Here is a 17,346-nt window from a genome sequence, read left to right on the forward strand (position 1 = left end):
ACACTTAACTTCCCGCTCTAAGTGCCGCTTTGAGAAATACACGTAGGTAATGAACAAACCTTCGTAGAATCACACTTAAAAAAACACTCTTTACCTCTAAGAGCGATCGTTATTGGGAAACAAGGCCCTGGTCATTATATTAAGTGGATTGCAACATGCTAAAGTCAGCAGGACTAGAAATGACAGCTGTACATTAGTCTGTGTGGTTGTTTTGTGTGTTACATTTGCCACTTCCTGTGTTTGTAAATTGGATTCATAGTCATCACAACTATGACAACCTGTGATTTATTTGTTTCTTGCAATTAATGAAGCAGTTATAATGGCAACTTTAACCAAGTAAATTGATCAACTGAACTGCATTAGATAGTTTATTGGAATATATTTTACAGTGGGTGCTGAGTTATAGGCTGTTATCACTTACTTATTGTGAAAGCTGCAGGTCTTTACGTCTTGCTTATGTTTTGTGTGCATATATGTGCACGTGAGTGTGCATGTTAGCTGGGGGCAATGCTGCAGTGTTCACTACAGAGGGAGAGCACAGCTAGAATGCTGGGAATCTTCAGAGGATGCTGGTGGGAAAAGAGGAGATTAGAGCTAAGATGCTGCAGCTGATTAAAACATCCAAAAGAAGCCAATTAAAGTCTAATGTGGGGGAACCACAGGCAGAGAGCTCCACGCTTTAAATAATGCAGGCATCTCTCACTGCTCAGCACAGAACACAGAATCTCTCCACCCATATTCCAGTTTCTTACACAGGTGCCACCAGCATGATGACATTTAGTGGACATGGAGGTGGAGACAGAGACAGTGGCTGAATTTTTCTTAAATATGGAATGGTACAGTTTGTGCTGTGTGTGTGTCTGTATGTACACATGCACAGTGGGATGCCATATACAGTATATGTTGTTCAGTGATTCCAGTAATGCAGCACAGAGCGCATGGTGCACATGGCAAACTAAAGCAGAGGCACAGTGAAAGCTTTCAGTAAGACTGATAATAATGAGGTTAAATCATTATTCAACTTTGGCAAATGTGAAAATGATTGGCTCCAAAAATAGGCATTGATAATTTAGGTGAGAATTAGGCAGGGGGGCTACAGGTACTGCAGATTCATGTTTTTTTTTTTTTCCCTTTAATGCCAGTTCAAATAAAATTTCAAATCAAGTATGCGTCAAGTATGCACAACCATGGAGATTTCTAACCCTTTGAAGCCATATTTAAGACTCAAACTCAACTTTTAACCATATTGGATACTTATTTTGAAGGCCTTGAATTTGGAAAATTAAATTAAAAGCATGTTAGGACGTGCAGACAAACTGTTGGAAGGTGCTAGTGGTGGAACACATCAATAAGAAGGCTACAACCCAACACAGCTACTCCAAGCAACTGCAAAGAAATGCTGGCAGGAATCGGGTCCCCTGATGTCCCCATAGATGTCACTGAGTGAACACGTTAAGACCCTGGAGAACAGCAATGAAGATGATGATGATGATGACATTAGCATAAAGTAGTCAAGACATACATTATGAGGGAAGAGCATGGCATTAATTTCATTTCCTTTACATCTTCTGATTAGAAATGAAAGGCTGATAGCACAGACAGGGGCAGAATGTAAAGCTAGTGGTGTCAAGTTGCAGTAATTTAATGCTAAGGGATAACCTCATAAATCATGCTATTTAATGGTTTTGAATCCCTTCTCATCTACATACTATATTTCATTCCCTGCTTTTGATGAACCCTCAGTAGTTTGATGAACAACTTTCTTTAACTTATGTAAGACACACAGTTTGACCTTGCATGCCGGGTCATACGCAGAAATGCAAATGCACAGCTCATTTGCGGTGAAATTCATGTCTGTGGTGGAAAACCCCCCCAGACAAACAAACTCTGACTTATTTATACAGCTGAATCTCTCAGCACACTGCATCTGCTGAGAAGAATAGGAGGTGAACTCCATGGTGAGTTCATCAACAGTAAACACCGTGCGGAGGATGTTGAGCATAATGCATGAGCGCGCGTGCACACACACGCACACACGCACACACACGGCACAGCACGACGGCTAAGTGTTGACGCTGATTGACAGAGAGAATATTGACACTGACGAGACAGCGACATCAGCTCCGTGCATCGTGACACCTCAAGTGTCTGCCTTATGCAAGAGATCAGCTGTAGCATCGCTGGCTGTGTGTCGATCAGCTGTACTGCTCATTACTACACACCAGCAGGTCCAAGCTGGACTTAGTAAGGCCAGGTCCACAGCACGGGTTCAAAAACAGTGAGTTTAGTAAATGTGTGATTCTTAAGCATGGCAGAGAAGTATTTTCAGGTTCTATCTATCTATCTATCTATCTATCTATCTATCTATCTGTCTAAATATGTATGCATGTATGTATGTATCTGTCTACCTGTGTCTATTGGTCTGTCTGTTAAATCAATTGAATCAAATTAAATAAAGCAAGCAAGCAGCAGATAGATAGATAGATAGATAGATAGATAGATAGATAGACAGACAGACAGACAGACAGACAGACAGACAGACAGACAGACAGACAGACTTCATCAAATGGTATGAAAGTAATGCACTCCCTTGCATTGGGCAAAAAATGTGCTTTCATTCAACACATAAGATAAAGTATTCCTTTAGAACCAGCATTGAAGTATCATAAAAGGTATTGGCAAAAAAAGAAAAGACCTTATGGTAACCAGCACTAGAGAAACCTGGCTGGATTTCAAACACCAGAATTATTATATAATAAAAACAATATCAGATATATCTAAATAAAAGCTAGCTGGAGAAAGAAGAGAAGAAGAAAGACACACACACACACACACACACACACACACACACCACACACACACACGCATAGAATACAGAAATACAGAGTTATGCCACTCTGGAAACCAGACAATAACATATTCAAAACAATAACAACTCCCAATGGATTAATATTCCATCTGGTGAGACCGAGATACAAAAAGAATCACGTACATTTTGTTTTGGGGAGAATGAGTGATTTGAATAATGAGCAAACTCTGATAGGTCTGTCTGGCCCTGTAGTGGAAACCAGGCTACAACAAGGATACGTCCAGACTGACAATAGAGCAGTGGCAAGAGTGCAGCCTGAGGACTTGTTTTGACAGATCTGGCTCTTTGGTCTTTGACAGGTTTAAAGCTCTTCCTGGTTGGGGAAAATCCTTTATCTGGAGAGGGTGAGGTAGCCCCGGAGTCAGGATCGTTCCATCTCCCTGCTCCCATAATGCCTGGCTGATGACAGCATGTCGTGCACCACTCACACCGCAAGAAAAAAAAAAAAAAAATGCCCCCCCCCCCCTTCCACACGCACCAGGGTGCGGGTTGGGATGGCTGTGTTGTCATGGCAACCCGGTCCTACAGCTGTCAAGTGTTCATCAGTTTCCACGGTAACACCATAAGGTGGAGAGAGTAGACAATTATTTCAGACATAATACAGTTGAAAGGGTCGAATGGAAGCCTTATTAGGTCAAATTACCGTGCTGCAGAGGTTTAGCAGAGGCAAAGCTCATGACCATCTCCGTCAGAGAGCATGGGATTTGTTCGCTGATTTTACCAAATTAGGCAGACATAATACTGAAAGTGATGCATTAGGGCAGAGATAACGGTCAACAGGGAATTACTCTAATCCTTGCTGCTCTGCTTAAATGTACTCCATTTTTTAGGCATTGGCAAGCGCACAAACAAGAGTCGCATGACTATGCAAAAAAAAACCTTAATCACTGAATCTCTGAACACAAGTTGAAGTAGAACACCACTTTATCATTGGTAGATTTCCAGTTTATTATTGTTTACTCCGAATTTCACAGCTCCTAAATATCTCACATCTCTCCAAAATCTCCACTAATTCCATTGACCTTTTTAAAGCACAACACAAGACACTGAGGTCTACGCATACATTTCTCATGTGACCTACTGTTAAGCTTGCTGGTCAACAAAAAAAATCGACTTTAAAGCCACTGGGATTTTTATACAAACAGACTGTTAAGACCTTAGGAAACCCAGTTTAGTTAATAGTGTCCCCTGTTGTACCATTTAAAGGAAGTAAAACCTCCTGAGCTCAAAAAACTTCATCAAATACAATAAAAATATATGCCCACCGCCACCAGCCTCACCACTGCTGAAGCGTTTTATTAGTCAGAGGAAACACACACGTCAGATTACTCACGGTGCCACAAGAGGGGACTGCATTATCTCACTGAGAAAAAGTCCATTTAGCAAATCCACTTTCTCAATCAGAGCCTCGCAGGAAAGGAACTGCGTGCCAGTAGATATCAGAGAACTTAACATACTGGCCATTTTCTAGTCAAATAAGATCCCGGCTCATTAATAATCAAATATGGCAGCACTAAATTAGGGCCGCTCTCTCTGTTGCCATTTTGCCAACCTGACATTCTGTCTTTTAACTTGTCTGTCCCATGTCTTTGCTGACTGTTTGCATCTTGCTAATTAAGGTCTATGTGCTTTGTAAATGCTGTCCTGTGACTTCTTCACTACTGCTCATCATGGTCTGTGTGCTTGCTCTCTGTGAGCCTTATGTGTTTTAAATGTCCTGTAGCTGATACTCTGCTACATGCCATCATGTGTATCTGCCATCATGTTGCCCTGTTACCCCTGCTCTGCTATACTAATTATCACTTTTGTGTATAATGTTGTAATATTGCTGCTATTTTTACTCATGTGTATGTGCATACCTGTGTCAGACTGTGTTTTTAGCATTTGCTTTAATTCTAGGTAGCTATTGATGACATCTGGCCAGGGAAACAAACCTTTTTGGCGAATTCTGGCATACTGACAGAAATGTTGATTGATTGATGTGCAGTATCCACGTCGAATGAACTAATTCAAAGATGAAAGGGAAACTGCAGCACCAGAAAGAAACTGTTCCTTTGAGAGGTTAAGTGGGGGCTTCAGTGACCTTTTGTAACTGTCCCTGAGGCGTGAGGATGCAGCGCAGCAGGAGCTCCACTTTGTGACCTGAACCGTGTGTCTTGGTCTAAGCTTCTCTGTGAGAAGAAGGGGTTTCATAGCTAGGGAGCTATGGGGGCTCGTCTAAAACCAACAATTTAAAAATCAATAGATGCAGGCGGGACGAGGCAGCAAAAACATGCTAGGGACACGCTTGACTCCTGTTTGCTCATTCTCATCCAAATCACATATTACAAAACTGCAGTGAATCAAATCGAAACATCTATCCTGTACTCTTGCTTTTGTTTTGTTTTTCTGGCTGTTATATTAGGCATGTTGACTTTTACTCATTTGGCTGTCTCTGCTGTCAGCAAAAATGGTTAGCTTCATCAAACTCTGAAATGCTAACAGGCATAAGAGAGACTGGCAGCATTGTTAGAGAGCCATCCCCAAGTACCCAGATGGCCTGTGTCCATCTATCATGAGAGTATGTAAAGTAATACAAGAGGAATGCCAACACTGAGAAGCTGGATACAGCTATAATTCATTCATTCATTCATTTTCTCTACCTGATTAATCCTTGTCTGGGTCACAGGGAGGCTGGAGCCTTTCCCATGGGCAGAAGGCAGGGAAACACTCTGGACAGCCTGCCAGTCCATCGCAGGGTGAACACAGATTTAGACAAACTCACATTCACATCACTGGGCAATTTAGAGTCTCCAATCCACCTGACTTGAATTTGTTTGGAATGTGGGAGGAAACCGGAGCGCCATGGAGGAAACCAAAATGAACAGGGAGTGAGCATGCAAACTCCATGGGTGGTATCATTACAGCTGGAATGAGCGACCGGCTTAGCAAACATCTTAATATATTCCACAGATCAGTGCAACCAAACCCAAAGTGGCAAAAAAACCTGGTAAAGAAATTTGGCTTCAGTTTCACTCACACTTGGCTGTCAGCCTCAGATGACTTTCCATCCATTCTCAAAGACCTCTAACATTTCAGTTAGTAAGTGACATGGTTGCACTTACACAATGTGTCAGCGACAGAACCAGAGAGCTGTCACACACGGGTTATGACATGCACAAAGCCTTATTCCTCAGCACTAAATTATTCTATCTGAGACTCTCTGTGCCTGTGTGTGTGTGTGTGTGTGTGTGTGTGTGTGTGTGTGCCTGTGTGTGGGGTGTTTTGCTGCTTTGGTCTCATGAATGCAAATGTACAGGGGAGAGGAACGGATGGGGAAATTTTAATGGCTCCCTTACAGAAAATCAGAGAGCAGGCACTCTATATTTGGAGCGGCGAGATGGAGGCAGCCTAGGGGTCTTGGCGTTTGGGCCGTCGATGCATCGCAGTGTGATTCTAATCAAAGTGATGAGGGCGCCGGGGTCGGCAGGGATGAGCACAGCGTGGTGCGGGACAATAACGTCAGACAGAGTGACAGTCGCACCATAATCTACAGCTCCTCTCTGACACTCACCAAGATCAACCACTTATTGGCATAAATAATTCATTACCAAATGAGGACATTAACATTGCCACTGTCGCAGCGTTGCAGGAGGCCTTATGACATCCTTCTTGACTGCTCTTGAATCACAGAGATTATACTGTGGTTCCACTTAGCGAAAAGGTGCACCGAATTCAAAACAGTTACATCCACTGAGACGGCATTATGACTTTGTTCCTGCACATAGCCTTGGCTATTAATGCCAGTTATCCATCATTGCGCAAAGGTAGCTAGACAGCGAAAAGGATGGCCGTACATTGTCAAGCAAGAACAGCATTACCAGTGAGGTAAAGAAAGTGCGTACTGAATAGAGGGACGTGTCCTATCAATGCAGCACCTAGGTGTCCAAAACTAACCATCACGATTATGTTTTGTTTTTGAGGAAAGTGCCTTGCCACCCCCTCCACTCCCACTTATATATTTGATTAATTACATCTGACAGTACGCAGTGAGGAGCAATAGGAAAAGAGGTAGAGAGAGGTGTGACAGAACAGCACGAGCCAAGGTTGACCGATTCAAACGTGTTATCCGATATGTTATCCGAACATGTCATCTGATACCGCAGAGCGCTGCGATGGTCTGCAGTATCGGATCAAAAGGGTCTGTTAGACAGATATTGCAGAAATGACACAATATGTGGTTGTATGAACAGTTAACACGTTATGTGGTTTTGATATTTTTTGCATGGTGTTTTTTTTTTTTTACTTGTGTAGCCTACTGTTGCATAAAGGCAAATCCCTGTTTAATGTACTTGTTACATATTCACTGCAAGTAGTGCAAAACATTCCTAACAACCTGTGTTTTGTAAAGCAATAAAGTGTGAGTCTTGTAAAGGAGAGCAGAATTCTGCCATGGGAATCAAGAGTTTATATCTGTACAAAACCGAGAGTGTGTCAAAAATAAAAATCAATGCAGCCACTATAGAAGGGATGAGTGTTACTGTGGGGCTTCCTTTATAAGGCCAACTACCTGGGTCAGTGGCTGACATAATGGCACCAAACAAGAGGCAATCAGTGAGAGGGAAGTCACCATCTGCAGCTTGGCCCAGCAGCACCATCAGTCTGGTGAAGCCGTAGACACAGGCCCTAGGAGTGAGGAGAGAAGGACAGAAGGACACACAGTGAGGTCATCAGGGAGCACCCAGCCAGAGCATGGCTATCGGTCATCTCTCTAACCACAGCAGGGCTTCCCCCGGTGTAGTCTGGGTAATGGGGCCAGACGCTGCCAGCAGGTGAGTTGACCTGTTTTCAGGCAAAGGCTGCTTAGCACAGGTGGACACTCAAAGCTCTGACTGGGATGGGCAGCATGAATTTAGCCACTTAACCACATGAATGCACATCAGTATAAACTGTATGTATATGTACACTACCAGTAAAAAGTTTGGACACACCACATTTTTCTTTATTTCTACTATTTTCCACATTTTAGAATAATAGTAAAGAAATCAAAACTATGAAATAACACAAATGGAATTATGCAGTGACCAAAAACGTGTTGAACAAATCAAAACTGTCTTATATTTTAGATTCTTTAAAGTAGCCGCCCTTTGCCTTGATGGAAAGGCAAAGGCTTTGGAAGGAAATTCATACATAGGCATCAACTTCACTATTTATATTTGTCTAAGAAACTAATTTCAAGCATTTAAGCATAAGCCTTTAGATCAAAATGGCTTTAAGAGAATGAAAAACATAATACATTCAATCAGGTGTGTCCAAACTGGTAGTGTATATGTATATTCGCCCCCATCTCACATATGCACCCCCACATGCGCCACCTGCATACCTACCCACACAGACACATACACACTTACACACACACAGAAGACATACACTCTTGTTAGACAGAACATCTCAGCATCCATTCATCTTCTGCCCTGGCATTCTTTTATGACAGTATTATAAGAGCTCAGACATAATAAAAGGGCACAAGAATGATGAGTGGGGGAGCGCCTTGGATAAGATCACCAGAAAGATTGAAAAGCATGAGAAGCCTTTGTGAAGGGCATACTGACCATAAATAAGCACCAGAAATAATAGAACAGAAGTATTACCACCAGTCTGACCACAACGCTGAGGCCTCACAGCGAAACGAACGTAAAACAGATCTCATCACGTGTCTCGGGAGCTCAAATTCAGTTTCAGTTCTTTTAAGTTTATGTCAGACTGTGCTGTGTGTGACTGATAGCAGATAATAATAAAACATTACAGTTGGCACGCGCCCTGGAGGCCCGGCAGGCGAGAGCGCATAAGACATAACTGCAGAGTAGAATTGGAGTTGGAATCGGACTCCTGACCTCTCTCTACTGTTCACTATCAAATCCATCCAAAGTGCAGTAAAATTTAATATCTGTAAAGCATATCATCTGTCAGGCAGCAGAGTGTTGGGCATGGTGTCCTGCCAGCTCCAGGGTGCTGCTCTGTAGTCGACCCAACGCTCTGACCTTTAGCTTGCTCTGAGGGGGTGTGGGGGGCAAGCGAAAAGAGAATTTACCCACAAGGATCAATAAAGTCTCACATTATTATTAGCACATTATCACAATGCACCACTTTACGCTCTCCTTTCCAAAATACAGTCTAAGCAAACCTTGCTAAAATGTCAATTCAGCATTCAAGGCTGCAGTCCAACTTCTGACTGGTAGCCGATGTGTGTTAAGCACTAATCCTGTTACCGTGAAGCATCCCATAATAATCAGCATGCCAGCGTGTCCTCTGGGGAACCTTTCTGTCCATTGGCATAACTCCGTTACCACGGTGACAGGACACGCCTTTTCCTCGAGGCCAAGATTTAAAGTAGTGCCCTCAGGCCGAACCACTAAGCTCTCTTTTTCATATGCATCTAAATTGAATAGATTTGAAGTTATGGTAATGACATTGGTGGTGTGTGTGTCAGAGAGATAGAGAGACAGAGATATAGATAGAGAGAGGGAGGGAGAGAGAGAGAGAGAGAGAGAGAGAGGGAGTGGATTCAGTAAGAGGTTCCCTCACCCTCATGACACCCTCTTTTCCCCGGAGAATGTGACAGACTGACTAACAAGCAGCGCGATTGGTCAAGTCTGGTGTCTCAGCATCAAAGAATGCACACGTGACACAACATGCCAAACCCTGCCCTTTTCCCCCAGGGGTACGTTTCTGGGGAAGAAGTTACGGGAAGGGGAAGAAAGAGGGAAGAGAGGCAAGGAAAGATAACATCATTAACCTTTACTTCCATGACTGGGTTATAGTGTGCTGGTGAAGCTCGCTGGTTCCAGCCTTGAAATCTAGAAGGCGTGAACTTCTAGCATGAACAAAAGCCACTATGAGTCTTATGCGCAACTTGTGATAATTCCTCATGATTAAACAACAAGCACACAAAGTACCATTTTTAAGCCTGACCACAGCTTTTAGAGATTCGAAATGTCAAGGAAACATTAAATGAATCATTACATTTCAAATATGAATACAAACAAGCAAGCAATACACATATGCTGATGAAAACTACATCACTCAATTGCAGGATTCATGCATTGTCATTATTTAAGCCAATTTTCATTATTTAAGCCAATTGGTTATGCATGTTTATTTCTAGAACTTTCAGTTTCTCTAGCTACAGTGAATTGCTGCATCAATAACATGAAGCAACTGGTCTGCCAAGATCTCAGTTTCCTCCAAAGCTTGAGAGTGCCATCTAGCTTTCTGAGGCCAGAGCAGCAACGCCACAGCAGCAATGATTTTGATCCTACAAATGGCACAATACGTATGGCAATATTTTATAAAATGCTATTTCATTGGAATGAAAATGACCAACATAAATTATAATTCATCATGATCAAAACATGAAGATATATGTCAGAAGAGTAAAGAACGGAGAAAGAGTAACTGAATAAAATGCTGTTGCATTTCCTTATAATAGATTTTAGTACTTCACTGTATTACAACTAGGACACCCATACACACACACACCCACACACACACCCACACACACACACACACAATGTCGATGAAATCCTTTGGGCGATGAATCAATTTTACATAGCTTGAGCTTTTGTCAGTAAATTGACTTGAAATAAATTGATGCACTGCAACCTAAAGGGGAGCTATGTAAACAGAAAACATCCTGTTTCCATGACATTATGTGCCTCTATGTCAACAATATTCTATATTATACTATACTATATATATATATTATTGTATTTTTGATGTTTTAATTTGTATGAACAAACAAACAATACTTACCCTATGATCACACAGGTGATAACTGTACCCAAAAATGCAAAGGTCACAACAGATCCCAGATTCCCAATGAATCGTTTCTGGAAAAGCAATTAAAATAAACACCAATGATTAATGAGCAGGGCACAAACAAGTGAACAATGTATGACCCTTTCATTTAAAATGCACATAACAAACAGCAGCTTATACTTGAGGCAGTACTTTTTCAAACTGATGCAGCATCCATCAAAAACGAGCAGTTCTTTGAAGTCTGCTCCCCCTACCTGGAGGCGCGTCGGGACAACAGTCTCACCTGATTAAGGGTGTAAGCTCCGTGGAAGATGATGGGTGGCAGGAACAGATTGAAAAGGACCTCAGGATCAAAGGTCTCCTGTAAAAGACAGAGTTGTTGTGTCGGTGACTGACAGGGCTCCGCGGGGAGCGACAGGACACAGTTTACTGAATGTGACTGACTGACAGACAGCCATTACACACACATCTCTCAGTTCAGCGGCTCCGTTTGGGGCAGATGGACACCTATTTTTTTCTGTCTTTCAATTCCAGTGTCACAAGAATCTTTAGGTAACATGACAACCATAACTGTCCTGCCTTTCTAAAAATCTTACCACGTGTGCTACATAGAAGAAATAGAAAATTTGACACTCCAGGCTTACAGTGTTCATTGTTTGCCTGATTGTTCCCACCTCCAGAACTGCATACAGGTACATAGAGGCTTTGCAGTTGCCTTGGAGGACTCACTGGCAGAGAAACTAACGTTAAAAAATTAATAACTACTTGCCAGCAGTAGGTACTAACCATCGAACATTCACCACTGTGCAAAATCAGAGGTGTGAACAGTGATAGGAAGCTACAAAAGATGCTATGATTATCTGCCAAACTAACAAGCTTCCATTTATCTAAACACAAAAACGATCAGTCCCCAGAGAAAAAACGACACAGGCATTAACCATGTCTACTCATTACTGTTGAGACCGACAAGCTGTACGTTTAGAACCGCAATCAGCTGTTCTCAACCACATTGGCAAGAGCTTTGGACCTCCAGCATGGCTGCTAGATGGTGCGTTACGTCACCTGACAGCCCTCTGTAGCCCATTTTATAATTACTGTGCATTGCATTAGCATTCTATGCAAGTGCCGTGACTCAGACTTCCACGGCTGATTGAAGGAAAGCATAATGCAGAGTGAGAAGTCTAACCGGGTGTGTCAGTCTTCCTCCAAAGAGGCTCCCAGCTCCCAGCTCCCATTCCCATTCTAATGAATGGGAATGGGAGCTGGGAGCTGGGAGCCTCTAAGTGTAGCCATACATTTTCAGGCAACATATGGTTCTACATTAAAAAATCAGAGCTGCCAATCTCAATAACCACAGCATCTTCTACACATTAAACAGCAACCGGAGCACGATGCATTTTTTAACGTACTGCTGCACATTCTCTCTCTGTCTGTTTCTCATTCCAGTCAAAATGATGCAACGCAAGCTGCTCAGAAAGGTAGCCTTTCATGTATTCCATCCTTTAATACTTTTATGTCTGTGGTGCGTACATTCCCAGGATCAAAAGGCAGTGATATCCAATTCAGATCAAAATAATGCTACTTTTTCCTCATAGGTTATTTCTATGACTTCTCCTACATCTCAGAAGGCCTCATTACATTGCAAAAAAAATCAATTTCAGCCCAAAAGGGGGGATGTGGTCATGCTTGCTCAAATAGTCTTGCGGTCGCAGCCCTCTGAGAATGGCCTAGATTTCACTTAAAAAACAGACAAAAGGTTGAGGCAGCAGGAATATTTGGAATGAAAGTAGGTCTACCTCTGTCAATGTACTATTTTAAGGACACAATGCATTCTGGTGAACATTTACTTGTGTGTGTGTGTGTGTGTGTGTGTGTGTGTGTGTGTGTGTGTGCATGTTTATCTATATGTGTGTGTATATATGCATGATTTTTGGAATATTGCTTTTCGTTATAATTATAGTTTCTAATGCTGGAAAGACCCCTGTAGAGTTTGGAGTGCAACCATGCTCTCCCAGTAATTCATACTAGAAACGGTTGCCAGAGCAACAAATTGCTCACATCATTCTGCTGATATCATCGGACTCAATACAAATTACTTTTTTTTGCAGCTGCAATTACCCACACAGAACAATATATATGCTTTTTTTCATTAGTGCTGCCTCTGCATGACAAATGCAAAACTGTATAACAGAGACTAATAGGGACACGGTAATCGATGAATTATGCATATTGCGGTGGTTTCATTCTAAGGGCCACCTGCACCACAGAGTCTGGGATGGAGGTGTGTTGTGTACACTAATTGCCTCTTCAACTGAGCGGCACTAAATTTAATCAGACCACAAACTTTAATGCCTTGCTCCCCGATGGCACATAATGGACTCAGTAATGCAATGAAATCCTTATCTCACCCTGCTAGGGCCCCATATGTATCAGGCTTAATGGCGTGAAGGCTACACAGAATGCTCTGACCGATGTAATGGCCTTTGTGGTAGCCTCTGCTGGTTTGCTAATGAGACCCCAGCATTCAACGGGGCCAAAGAGTGCAAGCCATTAGTGAAGAGTTACACTTGGCCTACAAGATTTGCCAGGTTCATGGTCCACTACTCTCTCTTACTCACATATTGAAAGATTGCTCTGAAATTAAGAAATGCACATCGAAATATGAAAGTTCAATATCCTGTCAAGCGCTTTGCCCATTTTACAGCTGAATCCCTGGCTCACTGGCTTGTTTCTTTAATAACATGACAAATCTCTCTGATAGCAGAATACAGTAATAACTCTACAGACAACCAGTGCCCCACCCCGAGGTGAGGCTTCTCTGTTTAGCAGTGGTGTTAGTGTCAGTGACTAATTCCTTTTCAACTAATAATGCCAGTACTGTTTGCAGCATTCTGGCTTAAGGTCTAATTATAGCATTATTTCTGCTGCATCATTAGTGATTTAAAAAAAGTAATAGGAATATATTTAAATAAATGGTTTATGCATACTTATATGTAGAGTTTAATTTTCAAATGAGACATCCAGCATTTGAAAAACGTAAAACCTACTCTTACAAAATTATCAATAGCACTAAATTAAAACTTTTTAAATGATTGTAATTAACTTAAGTCCTTTGTTGGCAAAGTGCTAACACTTTGGATGCTCTATATTTTAGAGATATTGAATGATGAACTAAAAGATATAATACAATATTATTAGATATTACATATTATGCCAAGAGTCACGTGTGACATGTCAGAAAGTGACTTGACTCTTTCAGAAACAGAATGATGTTAGATCTAGATGTTAGATGAAGGAGAATGGATTATATCTCAATAATATCATTATCAATAACCATCTATATATGCATATCATTTTGAGCTTTTACTGGTGTTTACAGTATAATAGTGCCATCCAATTAATTACAGATGATAGATATCATATCCATCACTGTGAACTGTGTCGTGAGTTTCAGTTCAGAGACAGCAGCACTGCCTATTGCTTATCTCTCCAGCACTAACTATCTCACATCTCTCCTGCAGTGCAGAGCAATCATGCACCAGAATCACTTGCAAGAGTAAGCCTATCTCATTATGGGCATGCTGCATGTAAACACACAACTCAGGTGAAGCCACCAAATGGAACAAACTTCAGGAAATAATAAAATTGGATTTGCTAATTGGATTTTCACAGTTGAAGCTAACAGTGATTCTTGCTTGTTCCAATTTCTTATGATTATCATGTATCCTCTGTTTTGTTTGTTGATCAGATTGATCCCTTGATGAGCCTTTGTGATGTCCTTCTGTTTGTTTATCGACTCTGTTGTAGTCTAGCTAGTCAATTTTGTTGTTTCCGTGTTCAGTTATCTTTTTATTTCCCCTTGTCCACAGAGCACACCTGGAAATGTAATCTCTGCTCTGTGTTCCTTAATAAAACCTTAATAAAGGTTAAATTGCTCTCTCTCGCCGTCTCTCTTCCTCTCTCTTGCTACCATATTAACAAACAGACCATGCAAAGACTTTAGAAGAAAACCAATAACTGAGGAACATTAGAGGAGACCGGTGATGTAAGCTGCCCCCCACACACAAGGGACACAATGCAAATGTGATCAAAGGGAAGGCAAGGAAGAACAAAATGTAATTTTAAACAAAAAACTACAGCAGAGGAAAAAAAACAAACATCCTATGTAATACAATTTGTTTCATATGCTCCCACTATAATCTTCTTTATGCAGCGTTTTAAGATGGACACTCATTTTATTAGGGAATTGTCTTGAAACGTAAACTTCAGGGCTCGTCTTGTGCCACAAAGTGTTGCACTTATCTACAAGAAAGAGTCATTTTGTAATGTCTGTTTGCTGTGCAGGTGAAATTAAAATGTCAGTTTTACCTTAAGAAGGGTTGAGACCAGAGGGGATCCTTGGTTTGTCTGAGAGCTGTTCAGACCCACACAGCTACACCCCCCCCCCGAATCCTCTGTCCATCCAGACCACAATCTCACCATCGCTCCCAGAACCATACCTGTTGAAGTTCACAGTGTTAAGCACAGAAACTCCTACAGTAATACCATACAAGATACAAAATACCATAAAGTACAATAACGTCACTATAGTACCACATATAGGAATATTATAGGAATGTTATAGTGATTAAAATTGTTACTTGATATTACACTTGATTGTATTTGACATGATACAGTTTTATGTTTCTATTTTTGTTAGTTATTTTCTTTGTTGTATTATCTGTAACTTTATGTAGGCTTATGTTTAATTGCGGCTGTCTTGGCCAGATCTCTCTTGCAAAAGAGATATTAATCTCAGTGAGACTCCATCTGGTTAAATAAAGGTTAAATAATAAGAAGATATATATATATATATAGTGATGAAACATTTGAAAAACTGCAGGACTTTTACATTTTGTTGCTGGTTGCTGGGCCCTGCAGAGCTTGAAATACTGTAAATCTTTATTGATGGTACATCACCTTTCCAAAATGAGTTGGTTGCATCATTCAAGTCTCCCTCGAAACCACTTCCCTCCCTCCCACCTGCCCCCCCATGAACTCTGAGCCGTAAACAGGATTGTTAATCTAAATAGTTTATGATAGTTTGAACTATCTGGCGATCAGTGAACCAAAATTCACCCCGTCTGTTGCATTATGTTCAGTATAATCTCAGATCTTAGTTCCAGTGATGGAGTGGTTAATAAAGAAGTTGTGTAAGGTATCACCTCCATCATAAGGCAAACAACCATCAATATATATGCTACCAAAAATCAATAATGCATTCAGTAAAACATTAATTTCTGTGTTTTTTGTTCTTTAAAAGGCCTTATCCTCATAATTTACTTAACTTATGAGCATCATAACTTACATCAGTGTGATGCTGTATGGTGTGTAAAGAAATATGTATTTCCATCATAACGAGTTATGTCAGCCTAAAAAACTGGGCAAACTCCATACATCCCTACTTAGCCAGCAATGTGTGTCTTTATTTAATTAAAAATCAAATTTCTTATTTAAACTGGGGATTCAGGAAGTATTGTTGAATGACTTCCGTACCCTATATCAGTTCAAGCTACTTACCATAAAACATTGCACCTCCAGTTTCATGTACAAGTCTATATTTAAATTGTTTTAACTTCCACACACTCAGAATGGTTATAATTATAAAACCAATTACAGCAAGTAACGCTGCACTGTCTTGTCTGTGTTTCGCAAAATCCGACATGTTCAACGTTTAGTTCAAAATTTCGCAAATAACTGTATTACTTCTCATTCATTTCGACAACAGCAACATCCGCATCACAACTGCACATGCTGCCTTCAGGTGCTCCTCGGAAACTTCTAATTCCAATATCAGAAGTCGTAAATACGACTTTTTGCCCTTTCAGTTGTTTTTGGTCAAAAATAACAACATGGGCCCTGTGACAAAGGTGTTTTGGTGGCTGTTGTTTTATTTTAGAAGTCAATAGTAAAGAGATGGTTGTTGCTGCAGTGACAATACAATGACAATATGAAGAGGAGAAAACGTGCATGAGACGTGGAATTGATGTTTTCATTAATTTATGAAAAATGGGTGATAACTAAACTTTAAACTCAATGAAACATGACAATAGCCTATATGTCAGCCCTATTTCTCACTTTACTTTCTCTTTGTCATATAATAACATGTACGAATAAAGTAAATCACATTTACCATCAGTTGTTGACATGGTTTCCATGATGAAAACGTCATAGAAAATCACGACTTTCATGAAAATCCATTTTCTTCGTAATTCCTATATATTTCCAGCACCTGAAGGCAGCAAGCATATTGGCGTCATCCTCTCGGCTTCCACCAGATGGCAGTATATACAAAGCAATGCAGGTTGAGCTGCTGGACACCCCGTCCGTGTGAAAGGGATATTTCATTCTATAATAAATCTCAACTCTCTTTGTCCCTTAGGTCTAAGTGATTTCATTAGAGAGATTTCGTTATGGTCCTTGGATAATTAGCCGTTTGGGTGTAATGATTTATTTTGATCATTCCTGTAAACCCCGATGGTTATAGCCTACTATGAATGCTTTAAAAACTAAAAAGTGATTTGGAAAATGTAACTGAGTAAAAAACTATAAAGTTTTGAAATAAACAGAAGTCTAGATATTGGTGCCCTTTAGTAACGCTGGAGGGCAAAATGAAACTCATTTACCCTCTCCCCAGCCAA

General features: G+C 40.9%; 1 protein-coding gene across 1 annotated transcript in view; it reads right to left on the bottom strand.

The window, feature by feature from the left end:
* The window catches only part of LOC139929492 (sodium/hydrogen exchanger 9-like), a 64,339-nt gene extending 47,921 nt beyond the window's left edge, over positions 1–16,418 (bottom strand). Inside the window, exons 1-5 of the mRNA XM_071922396.2 lie at positions 16,226–16,418; positions 15,035–15,165; positions 10,950–11,027; positions 10,661–10,737; positions 7,419–7,534 (exon numbers count right to left, since the gene is read on the bottom strand). Of these exons, the coding sequence (XP_071778497.2) occupies positions 7,419–7,534; positions 10,661–10,737; positions 10,950–11,027; positions 15,035–15,165; positions 16,226–16,370 (547 nt within the window). The 5' untranslated portion in view covers positions 16,371–16,418. The remainder of the gene's footprint in view (positions 1–7,418; positions 7,535–10,660; positions 10,738–10,949; positions 11,028–15,034; positions 15,166–16,225) is intronic.
* Between the last annotated feature and the right edge of the window lie 928 nt (positions 16,419–17,346).

Source organism: Centroberyx gerrardi, chromosome 22, assembly GCF_048128805.1.
Source record: "Centroberyx gerrardi isolate f3 chromosome 22, fCenGer3.hap1.cur.20231027, whole genome shotgun sequence".
Lineage (NCBI taxonomy): Eukaryota > Metazoa > Chordata > Actinopteri > Beryciformes > Berycidae > Centroberyx > Centroberyx gerrardi.